Genomic DNA, 14,600 nt, shown 5'->3' with positions numbered 1-14,600 from the left:
CGATTATAAAATACTTGCCTTGTAAGTTACCTAATAGTTGTTGTAAAGTTTCGTTTTTTAATTGTAGTCCTATTTTACGTCTTCCCAACCTGTATCACGGTCTCTTATGACTAAAAGATACTCAATAGACGTTTAACTTGACTCGCCGGTAAAGAAAAAAAAGAAACAATATTTCTCTTCCTTGACTTAGTTTAGTTGAAGTTTTTGCAATTAAAAGCGGTCTAATCTTCCCTTCTACAAAAACCAGGTGGGAATTTTTGAACAGTAGTGGTTTTATTTCGTTCCAAACAATCGCAGTGGTAAATACACATCGGGTCTGAATTGATGGTTGTCACCACTTTCACTTCAAACCGTCATTAAACCATCTTGCGAAAATGAAAACACAAAATAAAATGGTATCACACACAAATGAAGATATATTGAGGTAACCACAGACAAGCAGCAAATCCGCGAAAGTACCAAATTCATCATGAAGAATTATTAACACATCTAATTGGATCATTAACTATACGAGATAATGCCAAATACATCAATGATTTGCTAAAGGCAGAGATTAAATAAACAGTGTGCTAATTCGTGTAACTAATGAAAGGTCAGATATTTAATACTGTGGAAGAGAGCGAACAAAATATGATAAGTTGTATATTTAATTTTATGCAAAGTGACCGTCTAAAACAAAATCCATTAAAGAAAATCATTACAAAATGATGCACGGTGATTGGCTGTTGCTAATTGTGGCAACTTCCTCATTACTTTGAGCAGCTGCAATTGCTTTTTCAATCTACGCACAAAATAAACATTAAGCTATTGTTATAGTATTACATAAAAAGCATAAACTAATAACAGTAACCTTTTACATGCAATTAAATAAATTAAATTGATATGATATTTGCCAATTCCGCAAGTGTAAAATACTACTGGTACACAGACAGAATCTTGCTTACATCTGCATCATACGGAAAACCATACGTAGTTAATTTTGAAAAGACAAGTGCACCGTTAATGGACACCTCATAAGAACCTAGCAAAGGAAGAGATATGAAAGTGAGAAAATTTGTAACAATTGTAGCTAAGGAGTAAAGGTAAGCATAACAAATGTGACAAACAAAACACCTAAACCTGTAATAGTATACAAACATTTCAGGTATTGATGGCTAATTAGTTTCATTTATGATACAAAGATGATAAAGCATCAAGTATTCACACAAAAATGTGGCTAAGCAGAAACTTCGCATATGATAACACACAATTCTACTCCTGTTAAAGTCTTATTAAACTATTTGATACGATTACAATAGCCAAAACATATTTACCTTCACGACCTACAAATCCACTAATCACTATGTTGTCAAATTTGGATTCAAGGACCGACTTCAGTTCCATGAAGCGCCCATAGTAGCCTCAGCTACCACTGTCAATACACAGGTGAAAATATATCAGTACTTTGACTAGTTACAGAACATATTGACAATGTAAGACCAATGTTATGTGCATTGTACACTTCTTAGATGCATGGTGGTATTTCTATTTTTTACCATAACCAGCAAAGTCCAAGTGCAAAATCTGTATTGAAAACTGTATTGTATTGAAATCATGTATTTTGACAGATTCTAATCAATGTTTCATCCTTACCAGTATTCAATCGATACCTCCACATTCTTTGTTTCCGACATTATTACAACAGCAACTGATTTAATAAATAACAAACCTAAATTGCTAAAAAGGTAGAACGAAGTACATCATTAAAACTGCACACATAATGACAAATCACTAAACAGTAATTTTCGAAAAACTTCTTTCAGCAAAAATCCTTTCATAGTTCAGTTCATCAACTGGCCATACCAAACCTAACTAAGCATAGGTAACCAAAAAAAAAACGTTTAAGTACTAGTGACGTGGCCATACTAAGGACTTGTATACTGAACAGCATTCTAAAGTGGATGATCAAACACAAACCAGACAAAGAATAAGAGCTGGAAATGAAGCACTTGAGCATGTGAATAGCAACTGCACTTATAGTGATGAAAAAACAACATTAAATGGAAAGATAAAAAAGACTTGCCCTAAATTATTTGTGAAGTAATGCTTCACAAAAGGGGTTACCAAAACCTCAATCATGTCAGCCACAACTGAAATATTATTAATTTTAGCCTCATCCATATAAATCCAATACTTTCAAGCGGCACATAGCAGAAAAACAAATATAAGTTTTCTTTTGCCTGTATATTGTATTCATGGAAATGAGAAATGTATACAAGTGATCGGTTTTAAAAGCCTCTTGACACTCCAGTGTGGTGCAGTCAGCTTAGCAGCTTTGGTTTATATCTGGTAAACACATCATTGTCTAGTAAACATGGTGGAAGACGCAAAGAAAAATATTAGTATCGGTATTTGGTTGAATAATCTTTTGGTGAAACAACTAAACCACGTCCCTTTCTAGCGCCTCTGTATATGGTTTCTACAATGTCTATCATTTCTTGCTTGTCTTCCATCGGCCAGTTGATTTTATTGTTGTTTCCGGTTCCCAAATCAATCATGATATGTTTGTTCCTGTTATGAGACCCAATAAAAACATTAGATTAACTGCAAGTACAGTATTCAAAAGTGGACTAAAATTTACTTGAACATTATCATGACCTTTCTCACCTGTAAAAGAACATTGAGGTGCAAGGATCGTACAACTCATACATTTTATTGAAGTCAGGCACTTGTGAAATGTCAACTAAATAGATTGCTGCAAAGTTTTTTACTTTGTCAGCGATGCTGTAGAGCGTCTAAAACAAAAAAGAGATGCCACAAATGTTTATAAATAAAATTTAAATTATAATAACAGGTGTGTGAGAAATTGGTAAGCAAAAAAAACTACTATTCATGTAAAAAATCATGGGCTTAATCTGCAAAAAAACTGCAAGCTTGCTTGTTCATATTAAATAAAACTTTTTTGACACATATGTTGTAGTAGTGAAATCTTTATTTTTGCATAAATTCAATTTCTAAATACTTTTCCTCAATTACAATGGACACGTTTTACACTTGTCAGTTTAGCTTAAACATGAAGCCTTGCCCATATTCCAATATATCTACTAAAATCTGTGAACAGGAGCAATAATTGGAGGAGAGTGACTATTTCATCATAACTAGGTCAAGCAACCTGTTGTTACAGATAGGCGGTTAGATAGGAGATGGCAATGCAAAACGTTTTTTAGATGTTTTAAGTTTTACTGGAGTTAAAGTTAGATTAGGAGGTAGATTTAGGTTAGGTTTAAGTTAATATGTTATAACATTTAAGTTAGATAAGTAAGAAACTGTGAAAATAGCTTCGAACACACGATTTTGCTACGTGTCTGGTGAAATAGTGGCAGCCTAATTGTTAATGGCTTGTGACAGTGACAGGTCATTGTGCTGAACTTGTACCCCTGAGATTTTGTCAAAATTGCCATGTTTTGAATGCTGACTTATCTTTGTTTACAGCAAGACAAGTTGCATAAAAATGACATATATGATTGTCACCCCTAAAGTTGGCAGCGCTATCCGCCATGAGACAGCTAATCGGTTTACCAGTGTGCTATGTAACACTCAACCTAGATTGAAAAGTTTGCTAACTGTGCAAGTGAGATTTAATATGGAAAGTATATTGCTTAATTTATGCATATCTCCTTCAAAAACTGTAAATGATTTAATCAAAGCTTAAGTCAATTTGCCTTTGTCAACCTTCCAAAAATACAAGAACTTTACAATTGGACTCTAAAGATCTATTGCTATGTTACAACAAATTATAAGAATGCGATACCGGCATGAATAAGTTCAAGTAAAATTTGGTAACACTAAGATTGTAATTGATGTAAAATCTATAAAGCAAAATAGCGATAAAATAAGTTTACCTCATCCATTTTCATGCAGGCAGGATCCCAGTCATGACCAAAGCGAATGACTACAACCCGTTCTGGTTCGTTCAGTATGGCCTGGTCCACCTGCCAGCCATTGGTTAAATGCGGTAACATATACGACATGTCTGCAAATTTGTCTACCTTTATTTAACTGCAAACAAGATGAATATCCCAAAAAATTTTAACTTTCCAACACACCCCAGCCCTTGAAAAACTAAAAGCTGAAAAGTCTGGGATTGATCGAACGTTGGCGAAACGTCTTAATTTTTCCCCAGCTGATCATATAAATTCATACCATCGAAAAAGTTGTAGTTGTAATTCTATGTTTTGCTGTTAACTGTTTGAAATTGTAAATGTTATACTTTATGAGGGTGTTGAAGTAAAATACCAGTTAAAACAAAGTATCTTAAACTATCTACAACAGCTATCTCCAAAAAAATGTATTTGATAAAAAAGCATTAAAATCAACAACATGCCATTGTTTCAAACAGACGCTTTTTAATGCCATAATTGTAAATTTTTTACTTTTTCAAAATTTTAAATGTTTAGAAAATTACTTAAGAGCCTCAGTTTTTCTTTTTTCAACAGTTTTATGAGAGGCGGTAGGCAACCTTATGGACTGGTGGACAAAAGGTTTCAAACAGGTTAAGCAAATAAAGGATGTACTGATAGTTTCTATGAAGTATGACGTTATCTATTTGACCAGACAAAAGAGATTTAAACATGTCACTTTCTACTATATGCTACTACTGGTAAATGCAAATCTGCTGTTCTAGTCTGGTCAAAGAGATTGTTGAAGTTTACAAAGCTGCTAATTCGATATTTCTAACGATTTTAAAGGGGTGCATGAATTCATACAATATTTGCCTAAACCACGTTTTGAGCAATTACACGTTTAAAAACGTGATTGTACTACTGCAACATCCGCACTAGTCACCGGATTTTCTATTTTTAGTTTAGCGTGTCATATGTTAACAAAGGAACGTCCACTTCGCTTCTATTTTTCGAATTAAGCGTGCATTTTATTTAACAATTCAGCGACTAAAATAAACCTGTGGCGATATCAGTTTGTATATGGATATGGGGTGCGTAAATATAACAACTTTGGGCACTTTTAGCCTTGCACATAATTTGTTTTTCTCAATATTGCAGCATTGCAAACGTTAGCAGTTTTACTAAATTTAGCGCATGGAATAGTGATAAAATGCTGAAAAGGTAACGATATGTATGTTTCCATGAAATGTCCGGGTCATTGCCGGGAAAGACGGTATTCGAGCCAATTGAAAGCTACATTCTTCATTGAGATGTTCAACTTGAAATTAAGTATAGGCTATTGCATCAGAATTAAATGCAGATTCTTTGGCACAGAAAGGATATCACTGAAATAGCGCCGTAACCGTTCGTTGGTGTGTTTGTATGTTTTATTTGTGTTGGTTCCAACTTTGACTTGTAGTTGTTACGGGTCAGATTTGCAGCAGCAGCATTTCCAGGTGCACCATTCACAGTAAAAACCTAAAGGCTTAGCAATTTATTTTTGTCTTACATGCTGTTTACAAAAAGTGCAGTACATTGCTATATGAAACAAACAAACCCAGGCAAGTTTGATGGGGCAATTGACCGATTCATGACCGTTCGCTAGGAAGTGGGACATTCAAAATGTCGGATTGCCCTAGAGATTGCTTGTACGCCAATTTAAAACCGATCTGAAAATTTATTGGCTTAAGATGAAAGATATATTTTACTTCGAATTTTCTCCAATGGGCTATATAATGTAGGCCTACTTGGCTATAGCTGTATTGTGTTTTATTTTTGTAACACCTTAAGAATTACGTTTTAAATGCTTCATTCAGAACCATGTTTACTTGAAAATATTAAACGTTTTGAAAGTTAAGTTAACCTTGCAAAAAATGTTTTTATCCCATGCTTGGCTGCTCACCTGTATGCGACGGTTTAGTGCTTTGAGGAACATCATTATGGGATATTTTGCTGTGTAACCAGAAAAGGGAACAAAGGCAGTTGCAGCCAACCAATGAGTAAACGGTTAATGTCGCCTGGAGCTTATTGTAAACTTATCATTATTCGTAACCTACCGTAATGGTGTTTGTACTTTGTAATAAAAGGACACCGTTTGCGTTTATGCTGTAAAATGCATTCGGCGACGCAGGTAAATAATGGTAAATATGCGTCATAGCCGAATGACTAGCCTGGCAAAAAGTCACACCAATAATAATTATTCATTTGATAGGATACACAAGTTATGTTCTTTGCTGCATTTTTGGTTGTATTTTTGATTCCGTCATTATCTTTGCAACCAGCCTGTGCTTATGAATGTATTTTATAGGATAGACTGACTTGACAGCAGACAGATTAGTGTTACTTCCTGACCATAGGCAACAGTTATTTTATGCGATCATGAACAGCAGGTCGGCCACCTTGCCAGCACGCAAACCAGTGCCCCGTCCTCGGAGTAGAAGTGCTTCAACTTCCATTAGTGAGTCAATGAAAACAATGCTTAAAATTTATTTACAACTTAGGCTATACTTGGCATAGTAAAGCATGTGCAGTAGACAGTAATTATGGCGTGCTACTTCAAGGTAACACTTAAGATCGTTACCTTCTATTGGGTTCTGGTTTTTAGCTTGCTTATTACGCTGCAGTTATTTTCATTGTACTTATTGGCAGCTTTTCCTGGGCACATGAAGTCAAATAGGCTAGTACGTCAGTTGTCTGATCGACCAAGACCAGCTCCACGCAGGCAATTGGGAACGGAAGTTTGTGAGTAACATGTTTATCAATACACGAATGCCTTTAGTGAACTTAGAATTAGCCTATTAGAAACTTCATTTTTCTAATAACATTTCTAACCGAAAAGAGTTACGTGGTCAATGAATTTCTTTCAATAAAATCTACACTAATCTCAAATTTTATGACTTTTAGGTCATTATATTGCGTTTATCAGGTTATGTTTACAGACGAGGAATATGATTGTTCTCATATTTACGAAGACATAGACCAAGTAATCCAACAGGCTGAAATTCAAAATGAGTCTGTCATTCCAAAACCTGAAACCGAACCACGCTACGTGCCGCTTCCACTACGGTTTTCACACAGTAGTAGAAATAAAACAATAGAAAGAGGTATTTGACAATGTTTAAAAGTAAACGTTATATGCCCAATCGCCAGTTAAACTTTAAAATCATTTGCTACTGAAGAAAATCAAACAAGCATGCCGGTGGCACCGCAGCGAACAACAAGCCAATCGTCGTTGTTTGTGGAACCATCTCATCGATTGCCTATAGGTATGGTTACGTCACAAAACCAGGACCTGTTTTTTGGGTTGAAAGTCGGAATGCACCTTGGCAAATAATGCTCAAGCATGCGTTACTGTTATCGTTACGGTTGATGTGTATTAGTGTTATGGCATTTAAGTTTCCAGCAGTATAGTATATCACAGCGTTTTCTGACTTATCTCTGTAACCTGTATGAATTTTTATATTGAAATATAGTGAAACCAAGACGATCATTTCCAGATCCAGAACCCAAAGAAAGCTTTGAAAGTCAAAAAAGTAAGTTGTCTATATCATTCTAAAAGAAATGTTTGCATTCAGCTTGTCATTATTCTTTTTGTATTCATATAAGCCTGTACTATACTGACATTTCACTTTTATCCAAAATTGAAATCATAATTCTGACAAACATTTTTATCAATGACGTAGATCTATCCTTCCGCGAACTGGTGTCAGAAAAGTTGAAAGCATTAAAAGAAAATTTACAGCTCAATTCCGAAGAACTGCAGACTCGACTCATTTCAGACATCGTCTCCATAAGACCACGTAGCTTAACAGATGCATGTGATGTCGTATGCAGTGACGTTATCAGTTTTGTTGAAACTTTGGAAGTGAACCATTACCAAACATCTTTGAAACTAATAGACTGGGCGCTAAGCCTGAGTAATAGCATATCTGACTTGAACTCACGTTTAATTACCGTCAAAGAGTGTGCCCAAGCATGCCGCAATGTGGTCTTTGCAATGTACACGAATAACTTTAGTTCTGAAATCGAAAAGCAAGCCATACCACTGATGAGGGGCCTTTCGAAGGAAGTGGAAAAAGTCCAGACAATCCATCGACACCTAAAAGCAGAAATCCAAGCTTATTGCGCATGCTATTTAGCTTGTTGCTATGGTTACATCAATCGACACAGTGATAGTCTGGAGATAAGCAAATACGCCTTGCTCATTATGTACAGTGCTTACGGTGTGGAGGGTAGGACAAGGCGCGTGATGGCGCTGTGCTACCAAATAAGAGCCGAAGCGAATGCGAGAACACAAAACTATGATGACGCAATAAGAGACTATGAACAGGAAATAAGAATGTTAGAGTCGGCAGAGGATTTGACCACGGATGATAGATCCCAGTGTATAGACAACACTTTAAGATCTTTGCAAAATATCCGGGAAAATAGAGTAGCTTTGAAGTGAAAACAAGTTAAATGGTATTTCGCATCTTTTGTTTCCTATCGTTTCCTTCTAGAAAGAATTCTGTAGAAATGAAGTTTAATGTGAAAACCAACGGCGTGTACTTCATGCTTTGCACTGCAATAAAAGCATCCGTTGTATTATCAAATTTTTTAATTTCTTTTTCTTTTGGATACTCTTTGATATAATTTCTCATGCGCATATCTCGCATGCATTCGTTTCAAATAATCCAACACTGAAGTGCAAATAGTGCGGTGTAGTTTAAAGGGATCAGGTGAGATGACGCCCACGAGCCCATATAGTTTTAGTGACCCAATCAAACCAAGTGAGGGTGCACCTTGCGAAAGGAAATAAAGTAACCAAGCTTCATGTTCCACCGAACAGTTTTCTTTTGCTCTCGAGCCCAAAACTTTCCACGGCAACGCCGCCGTCAGTGATTTATATGAAAGACTTTATACCAGCAAAACGTTTAAACATTAAACCAAACCGCAGATGAAGAATTCATGTTTTGACAGTTTTTAAATGTCAGCTTGACTTCAACCGGTCGTTTAACATTAACTTAGTCACCGCAAGGTTTGTTGTCTGCTGGCAGGCTAGTGCGTACTGGGGCCACTACTTTGATCTGTGGAAAAAATCCACCGTTAAACGTCTTCTGTTGTTGGTTAAGTAAATTATTTTAAATCCATTATCTAACAACCGTTAGTCAACGCCGTAATCGCGGCAAAAGATAGAAAATGCTGAAATTTACGAACAAGTCAAATAGACACGTACATATATACTGGCTTTTTCTAGAAAACGTTCAAAGCGTTTGTTTTTCGTGATCTGAAATGTTCTTTGCTGTGAAGAAGTATCTAAGCTTTAGATTCTAAAGCATACCGAGGTTAACGTTGCGTCATTAAACGCAAAAGACTTAATTAATCTTTAAATCGTTTCATTTCTTTTAGACGTGATGCACAATAGTAAGTTGAGTTTAGAAAAAGTGCAGAAATGTTATTTTATTACAACATGCGCAACGCTTTAGCTGCTATTTAAGATTTAACCATCGCCTTAATTTATGTTGCAGTGATAAATTTCGAGTTTCCTAAATTCTAAGATAATCGTCTGCTAAAGCATTGAAAATATAATCTATTTCAACATGAAAACTTTGACAGCTGTGCTTTTGTTTTGTTTTATCTACATCTGGATAGAATCATCTGCAAAGACGATAAAGCAACCCCAACCTAAACAGGTAAACAGATAAATAGTTCAGTTTTTTGTGCTTGACAATAGCTAAAAAATACTGCCAATTTGTTGAGAATCAGATGGGAAGAAACAATTTAGCTTTTATAAACTTACCATAACCAAATAATTCTTTTACCCAGAATTTGGTATTCAGCTACCGGGCTAAAAAGCAGCTGTATGAGGTCAGTCAGATTGTTATTCGAGTGCTTTGTTCTGACAAACGGACCGACAAATCCATCAAAGAAACGATCTGTCGGAGGGCGCTATTCAACAATAAGTTCTCACCAAGGCCAGGTTAGATTTGATTAAGAATGTGCCGTATACCAGCCCGAAAGCTCAACACGGGGCTCATCCATAAATGTCCTCATGGGCCCGAGCCTAATAAGTTCCAGCTTTATCCGAACGTTAAGTTTTGTGAAAATACACAAGAAACATATTGTTGACAGAGAACTTTTTTCAAAGCAACTTCAACATTTATAAGTTTGCTTTATAAAATTTGTTGTTAAATACCACAAGATTAATTATTTCCGCAGTCACTGTGTGGCTTGCCGGCTCTGCATAACACTTAAAGTTGATAACGGTTAATTTTCTTCATGAAACAAACAAAAAGAAGCAAAACGTCACTTCAGGGGGAAAATGTGCAAAACCAAAAAGAACTTGTATAACAGATACCTACAAATAAAGAAAATCAGTTATCAGTAATCAGTCAAAATATTCATGTGCATTGTGTAGTCTCTGGAAAAAAATTGCAATAATCGTCAAACCTAATCAAATACAATAAGTTATTTTAATGCAAACTTCAACTTTTTCCATTCTTCGCTGGCGGCAGTTGTCTGTACACTCGCTGTCTGGTCGTCATGGAATCAATGTATGAAGCACCTAGTGTCATAATTACTCTTTCGGTTCGTTTATAATCGTTTATCCTATGTATTCTTGCCTATTTGCGCAAAAATGCATAGGATATACAGTACTAGTTTATGTACTATGGGCGTATATACTTAGTATGTATTCTAACTCGTATATAGCTTATAAACGTTCTCTACATTATAATAGTACGCTCAGACTAAAGTTTCCTTCTTTGTTTTATTATGACGTCAAAGGTTCGACCTCGGCCCGGGCGTTTACGAGACAGGGCTTTTTCATGTATTTCCACATCTCTGTATACAGTAGATCTGATATAATAACTTTTAAAATCACTTGTCCTATTTTGAAATAGAAGTCAGTAAATTAATGTTTGTGCAGACTTCTTTGTGGCTCACAACTGTATCGACTGTTCCATCGCTGATCCAATCTGCTGGGACTCTTGTCCAATGTTTTGAAGCCATATATGCGTTTGTATTTTGTATATTAACTTGTCTAATGAAGTCTCCTTTGTCTGTTTTGTAGTTTGCAGCTGTATGCATATAGCCAAAACACACGCACAAAATGCACGGTACGAAAACTGCTGGTTACAAATCATAGCGATTTTACGTTACGTTTTGTGCACAATCCAATTTTCTTTTGAAAATATATACAACTATCAATAAACATGAAGAGTTCTCAATAATTATTTATTTGATTTAAATTTATTCGTCATTCTCATATCTAAGGCAATATAGATTATCAAAATGTGATCAGAGTTTCAGTTTTACTAAAAACTTTTTGAAAGTTATCCAGTTTGAAATAGCTCACATTATTGACTTTTCCAGTAATTCTATTTTCAGGCATAATATACCAAACTAAAACAAACAAATTAAATAAACAGCATCTGTACGCGATGAACTTATGTTTGCGAATGTTTTGGCAGCAAGAATTTAGACATCATTTTTTGCAAATCTAAATACGCAACACACATGCTTGCAATCATTTTATCTTCGGTCTTCACTTATTCAACCAAAACTGACACATTTGTTTACGAATAATAAATTATAGAAAAATGTTGGGCGTCTCCATACTGTGGGTTAATAAATGACTCTTGTTATAACGATTCACAATAAACTAAATAGGGTCGGTCATTGCGCGTAAACAAAGGCTGTGTACGCAGCAGTCGACCCCCAGTTCCGTTACCCAATTAAAATATCTACAGTATAACTTAATTTCAGATTTTTATACCAAAGCATGAACTATACACATTATGACTGTGGAATTTTATCACCATCTTCCTGAACAGCTTGTTGACTTTAGAAAGCGCGAGTCATGATTAGAATATGGGAGTTCCTTCTTTCTGACGTATATAACTACGCAGATTTTCTCGGAAATCTACGTAAAAAGTCTTTCGTTCATTAGCAACGGCCTAACAAATGTCTGCCAGTTTGAAAAAAACTAAACAAAACCGAAGCACATCAGACAAGAACACAAACAAGATAACGACAACCCCAGTACGTAGGACACCTTATATACTGGACTTCCAAACGACAAAGAAACTAGAAAAATAGCATACATTAAGGTGAATGACAGGAAACAAAATGTCTTAAAAAATCAGAACATGTTTTCGAAAATATTTTCGTTTTTGTTGATTGTATGTTTTTTGTTTCTGTGAAGTTTAGCTGTTAGGTCATTGCCTCAGCCAAAATCATATCGCCACCTTGGTAAATTATTTTGCTTTCACAGCAACCTTAAATTGAAGGCGTGGGAAACTATTGAAGAAAATACAGACATTTAACTTAGACACTTAGGCTAGTATAAGTGTGTGTAGGGAATTTGATGACGCAAACGTAATGGCGTGATGACCTCCTCGACAAAGGAGACTTCAACGCAAATATTAAAATAAGTTTTGCAACTATGTTTCACCTGAATTAAGCGGCAAACGGCCCGAATTCCAGTAACGTGATTAAAACGCCAGAAAGTTTACGTCATTTTATTACACAAATTGAACAAAACTTCCAAGAAGAGCTGGACCTTGCCCCCGTTCTCTATCCATCCGTTCATCTCACCATCCGTCTGTCTATCCGAATGGCGACGGTTGCCCGGCTGTATGTTTGATGGGCTTTATTTGCGAAGCAAGTACATGGCACTTCATAAAGGGCGGAGTAGCTTGTAAATCCGCCAATCGTCACTTCCACGACTCAAGGAACCGCAAGATGAACCTCGTTGTCGTTTTAACCTTTTGCCTCGTTGCTTGCTCACTTTCAGCCAGCGTGCCTTCTGAAGATATTTCGAAACCTCACCAGCAGGTAAATTTGTTCTTCTATTTTAGTAACTTAGCTTTGTTGTTATAAGATTCTATTTAGAATACTGTACAATTAAAAGAATTATAGCGATGGAAGAATACTTTAAAATATAGACAAGGGCTTGCGATGATTGCAGTTAGTTGTTTGATTTGCAATTTCTGGAAAAAATGAAAAGATTTATTAAGTATTTGAAACTTTAGTAATACCAAACTGTATATAGATTTGCTTGTCTATTGTGTAATGTCTAATAATCTCCAGTTATTAATAACTCTTGGCGCTTTCAGAAACATGAATTCTCTGAAAAAGCCAAGTTCCTCTTACGCGAGGCAAGTTTGCGAGCCATATCTTATCTTTGCTTTGGGGACGACGTGCTTCAAGAAATCTATGACACGATTTGTGTCAAAGCAATCAACAAACAATTCGCGAAAGAACCATCAATTTATGGAGGTAGTCAATTCACTAAAACTCGCTCATGAATCATTCCTAAAATATTGTTTGTCACATTACTTTTTGGACATTTCAAAACGTGAAAATAATGTTAACGCTTATGTCAGTTGTATGCGTTCTGCGCACTGCATGTGCTGTAAAGTACTTTACCATTAACGCAACATAAATGTTTGTTCGTTTTGAATTGCTGGTTAGTTCCTGGAATAAATATTATTTTGTTTGAGCAGCTACGCCATTCGGATCAAACTGCATCGACTGCGAGGTAGCGGATCCAATCTGCTGGGACTCATGCCCGCAATAACGCGCTAGAGAGTAAATTCCAGGCTTTGCAGTCCCCATTCCATATCCAAATTGTCAATCATAAAATATTGCCGCAATAAATAGAAAAGAAAACTTTCGTGTTGGTCGTTGTACTCAGTTTGATTGATTTTAAAACTGTTTTGTTAGTTGTAGTATTTATATATTTACTAAAATTCAACTTTTACTGTAAATATATTGATTTAATGTACTTATATTTGTTGTCGTTGTGTGTCGTTGTTTCAAAAAACGACGACATCTATAAGCATTCCTACTGTGAGAGATCGCTCCAACTTGAAGTTGTTTAGCTTATATTATTTAATACTTTATAGCATAACACTTATGTGACCGAGATTTGGAGAATAACAGAATTATTATAAAGTGACTATGGTTACTAAACACTGTAGCAATTGCACCTTTCACAAACTGCTTATGCGTTTAGCTTCGATGAGAATGAATGAATAGCTACAGAGAATGCAATAATTTTGTTCTGAACATCAAATAACTTTCATAGGAGCTAAGTCGAAGCAGTTAAAAGAAAAGAAGCACTTAACGTCCAATAAGATTGCCTATACAAATTATGTCATGAAAAAGCAATTATCTGTGAGGTGCCTATGTGACATTGTGGCGTCATCTAGCTGCCACAGAATCTTTATAAGCATTTGCCGGTTGCCTACAGCGATTTGCCATTTAAATTTGCGCTTTTGGAAATGCTTCGATAAGTAAGTAAAGTAAATTCTTTTCTTGCAGACATTTTTTTACAAGGTTTCTGCCGGCCAAGCTGTCCTCTATATTGTATACAAGATGACTGTGGCTGCATATAAATCAGGTCCAATTTATTTAGCAGAATAACATGTTTTGGGAATAGCACAATATTTTGTGTTACAAATGTCTTGATTCTTGAACGTAGTGCTTTGAAAACTTTCCAGACCTTAAAATCTTAGGTTACACCTAAACTCGATATTTTATTACACACGTTGTGTATTTAGTTAGTTTATGCGCCAATCGATATGGATGGCCCCATGGACGAACATTAGAACATATTAGTTATTTTTAACAATGGTCTTTGTATGTTCGACACGACATGAAGCTATTGAATTTACATCTGCTGCAGTGAGCAGA

At 35.6% G+C, this 14,600-nt stretch overlaps 4 protein-coding genes across 5 annotated transcripts; 2 read left to right on the top strand and 2 right to left on the bottom strand.

Moving 5' to 3' along the window:
* Positions 1-254: 254 nt before the first annotated feature.
* Positions 255-1,767, bottom strand: LOC143450215 (migration and invasion enhancer 1-like). Its single transcript, XM_076950664.1, has 4 exons — positions 1,633-1,767; positions 1,314-1,411; positions 945-1,021; positions 255-781 (listed from the first exon to the last, which is right to left on the bottom strand). Exons 2-4 carry the CDS (start codon positions 1,381-1,383, stop codon positions 698-700), a joined length of 231 nt encoding a protein of 76 aa, XP_076806779.1. The 5' UTR covers positions 1,384-1,411; positions 1,633-1,767; the 3' UTR covers positions 255-697.
* On the bottom strand, positions 1,714-4,133 carry LOC143450213 (thioredoxin-like protein 4A). The gene is made up of 3 exons (XM_076950663.1): positions 3,882-4,133; positions 2,647-2,774; positions 1,714-2,550 (listed from the first exon to the last, which is right to left on the bottom strand). The coding sequence occupies exons 1-3, from the start codon at positions 4,008-4,010 to the stop codon at positions 2,379-2,381; spliced, it is 429 nt and encodes a 142-aa protein (XP_076806778.1). The 5' UTR covers positions 4,011-4,133; the 3' UTR covers positions 1,714-2,378.
* A 1,304-nt stretch (positions 4,134-5,437) lies between these two features.
* LOC143449273 (uncharacterized) lies at positions 5,438-8,582 on the top strand. Of its 2 annotated transcripts, XM_076949391.1 has the most exons (6): positions 5,457-6,378; positions 6,570-6,662; positions 6,860-7,024; positions 7,100-7,186; positions 7,394-7,453; positions 7,604-8,573. In XM_076949391.1, the coding sequence occupies exons 1-6, from the start codon at positions 6,300-6,302 to the stop codon at positions 8,365-8,367; spliced, it is 1,248 nt and encodes a 415-aa protein (XP_076805506.1). In that variant the 5' UTR covers positions 5,457-6,299; the 3' UTR covers positions 8,368-8,573. The 2 variants fall into 2 exon arrangements, with proteins under 2 accessions (XP_076805507.1, XP_076805506.1); XM_076949392.1 differs by lacking the exon at positions 7,100-7,186 and having other exon boundaries at positions 5,438-6,378; positions 7,604-8,582.
* Positions 8,583-9,432: 850 nt separating this feature from the next.
* Positions 9,433-13,929, top strand: LOC143449512 (uncharacterized). Its single transcript, XM_076949746.1, has 5 exons — positions 9,433-9,592; positions 9,726-9,879; positions 10,828-12,737; positions 13,019-13,181; positions 13,409-13,929. Exons 3-5 carry the CDS (start codon positions 12,546-12,548, stop codon positions 13,480-13,482), a joined length of 429 nt encoding a protein of 142 aa, XP_076805861.1. The 5' UTR covers positions 9,433-9,592; positions 9,726-9,879; positions 10,828-12,545; the 3' UTR covers positions 13,483-13,929.
* Positions 13,930-14,600: the final 671 nt, after the last annotated feature.

The sequence above is a fragment of the Clavelina lepadiformis genome, chromosome 3 (genome assembly GCF_947623445.1).
Source record: "Clavelina lepadiformis chromosome 3, kaClaLepa1.1, whole genome shotgun sequence".
NCBI classification, from domain to species: domain Eukaryota; kingdom Metazoa; phylum Chordata; class Ascidiacea; order Aplousobranchia; family Clavelinidae; genus Clavelina; species Clavelina lepadiformis.
Note: the sequence above shows the minus strand (reverse complement) of the source record. Positions and strands in the feature narration are given on the sequence as shown.

Bases quoted from the DNA above. Each gene is read 5' to 3' on its own strand.
- LOC143450215 (XM_076950664.1), bottom strand. From the start codon at position 1,383: ATGGAACTGAAGTCGGTCCTTGAATCCAAATTTGACAACATAGTGATT. The intron at 1,022-1,313 runs GTAAATATGTTT...TTCCTTTGCTAG, and splicing joins TGGATTTGTAGGTCGTGAAG to GTTCTTATGAGGTGTCCATT. The intron at 782-944 runs GTAAGCAAGATT...TTTTGTGCGTAG, and splicing joins GTTTTCCGTATGATGCAGAT to ATTGAAAAAGCAATTGCAGC.
- LOC143450213 (XM_076950663.1), bottom strand. From the start codon at position 4,010: ATGTCGTATATGTTACCGCATTTAACCAATGGCTGGCAGGTGGACCAG. The intron at 2,775-3,881 runs GTAAACTTATTT...TTTTTGTTTTAG, and splicing joins CCTGCATGAAAATGGATGAG to ACGCTCTACAGCATCGCTGA. The intron at 2,551-2,646 runs GTGAGAAAGGTC...GTCTCATAACAG, and splicing joins ACCTCAATGTTCTTTTACAG to GAACAAACATATCATGATTG.
- LOC143449512 (XM_076949746.1), top strand. From the start codon at position 12,546: ATGGGCTTTATTTGCGAAGCAAGTACATGGCACTTCATAAAGGGCGGA. The intron at 12,738-13,018 runs GTAAATTTGTTC...TGGCGCTTTCAG, and splicing joins TTTCGAAACCTCACCAGCAG to AAACATGAATTCTCTGAAAA. The intron at 13,182-13,408 runs GTAGTCAATTCA...TTGTTTGAGCAG, and splicing joins AGAACCATCAATTTATGGAG to CTACGCCATTCGGATCAAAC.
- LOC143449273 (XM_076949391.1), top strand. From the start codon at position 6,300: ATGAACAGCAGGTCGGCCACCTTGCCAGCACGCAAACCAGTGCCCCGT. The intron at 6,663-6,859 runs GTGAGTAACATG...TTATGTTTACAG, and splicing joins GCAATTGGGAACGGAAGTTT to ACGAGGAATATGATTGTTCT. The intron at 7,025-7,099 runs GTATTTGACAAT...TTGCTACTGAAG, and splicing joins AAATAAAACAATAGAAAGAG to AAAATCAAACAAGCATGCCG.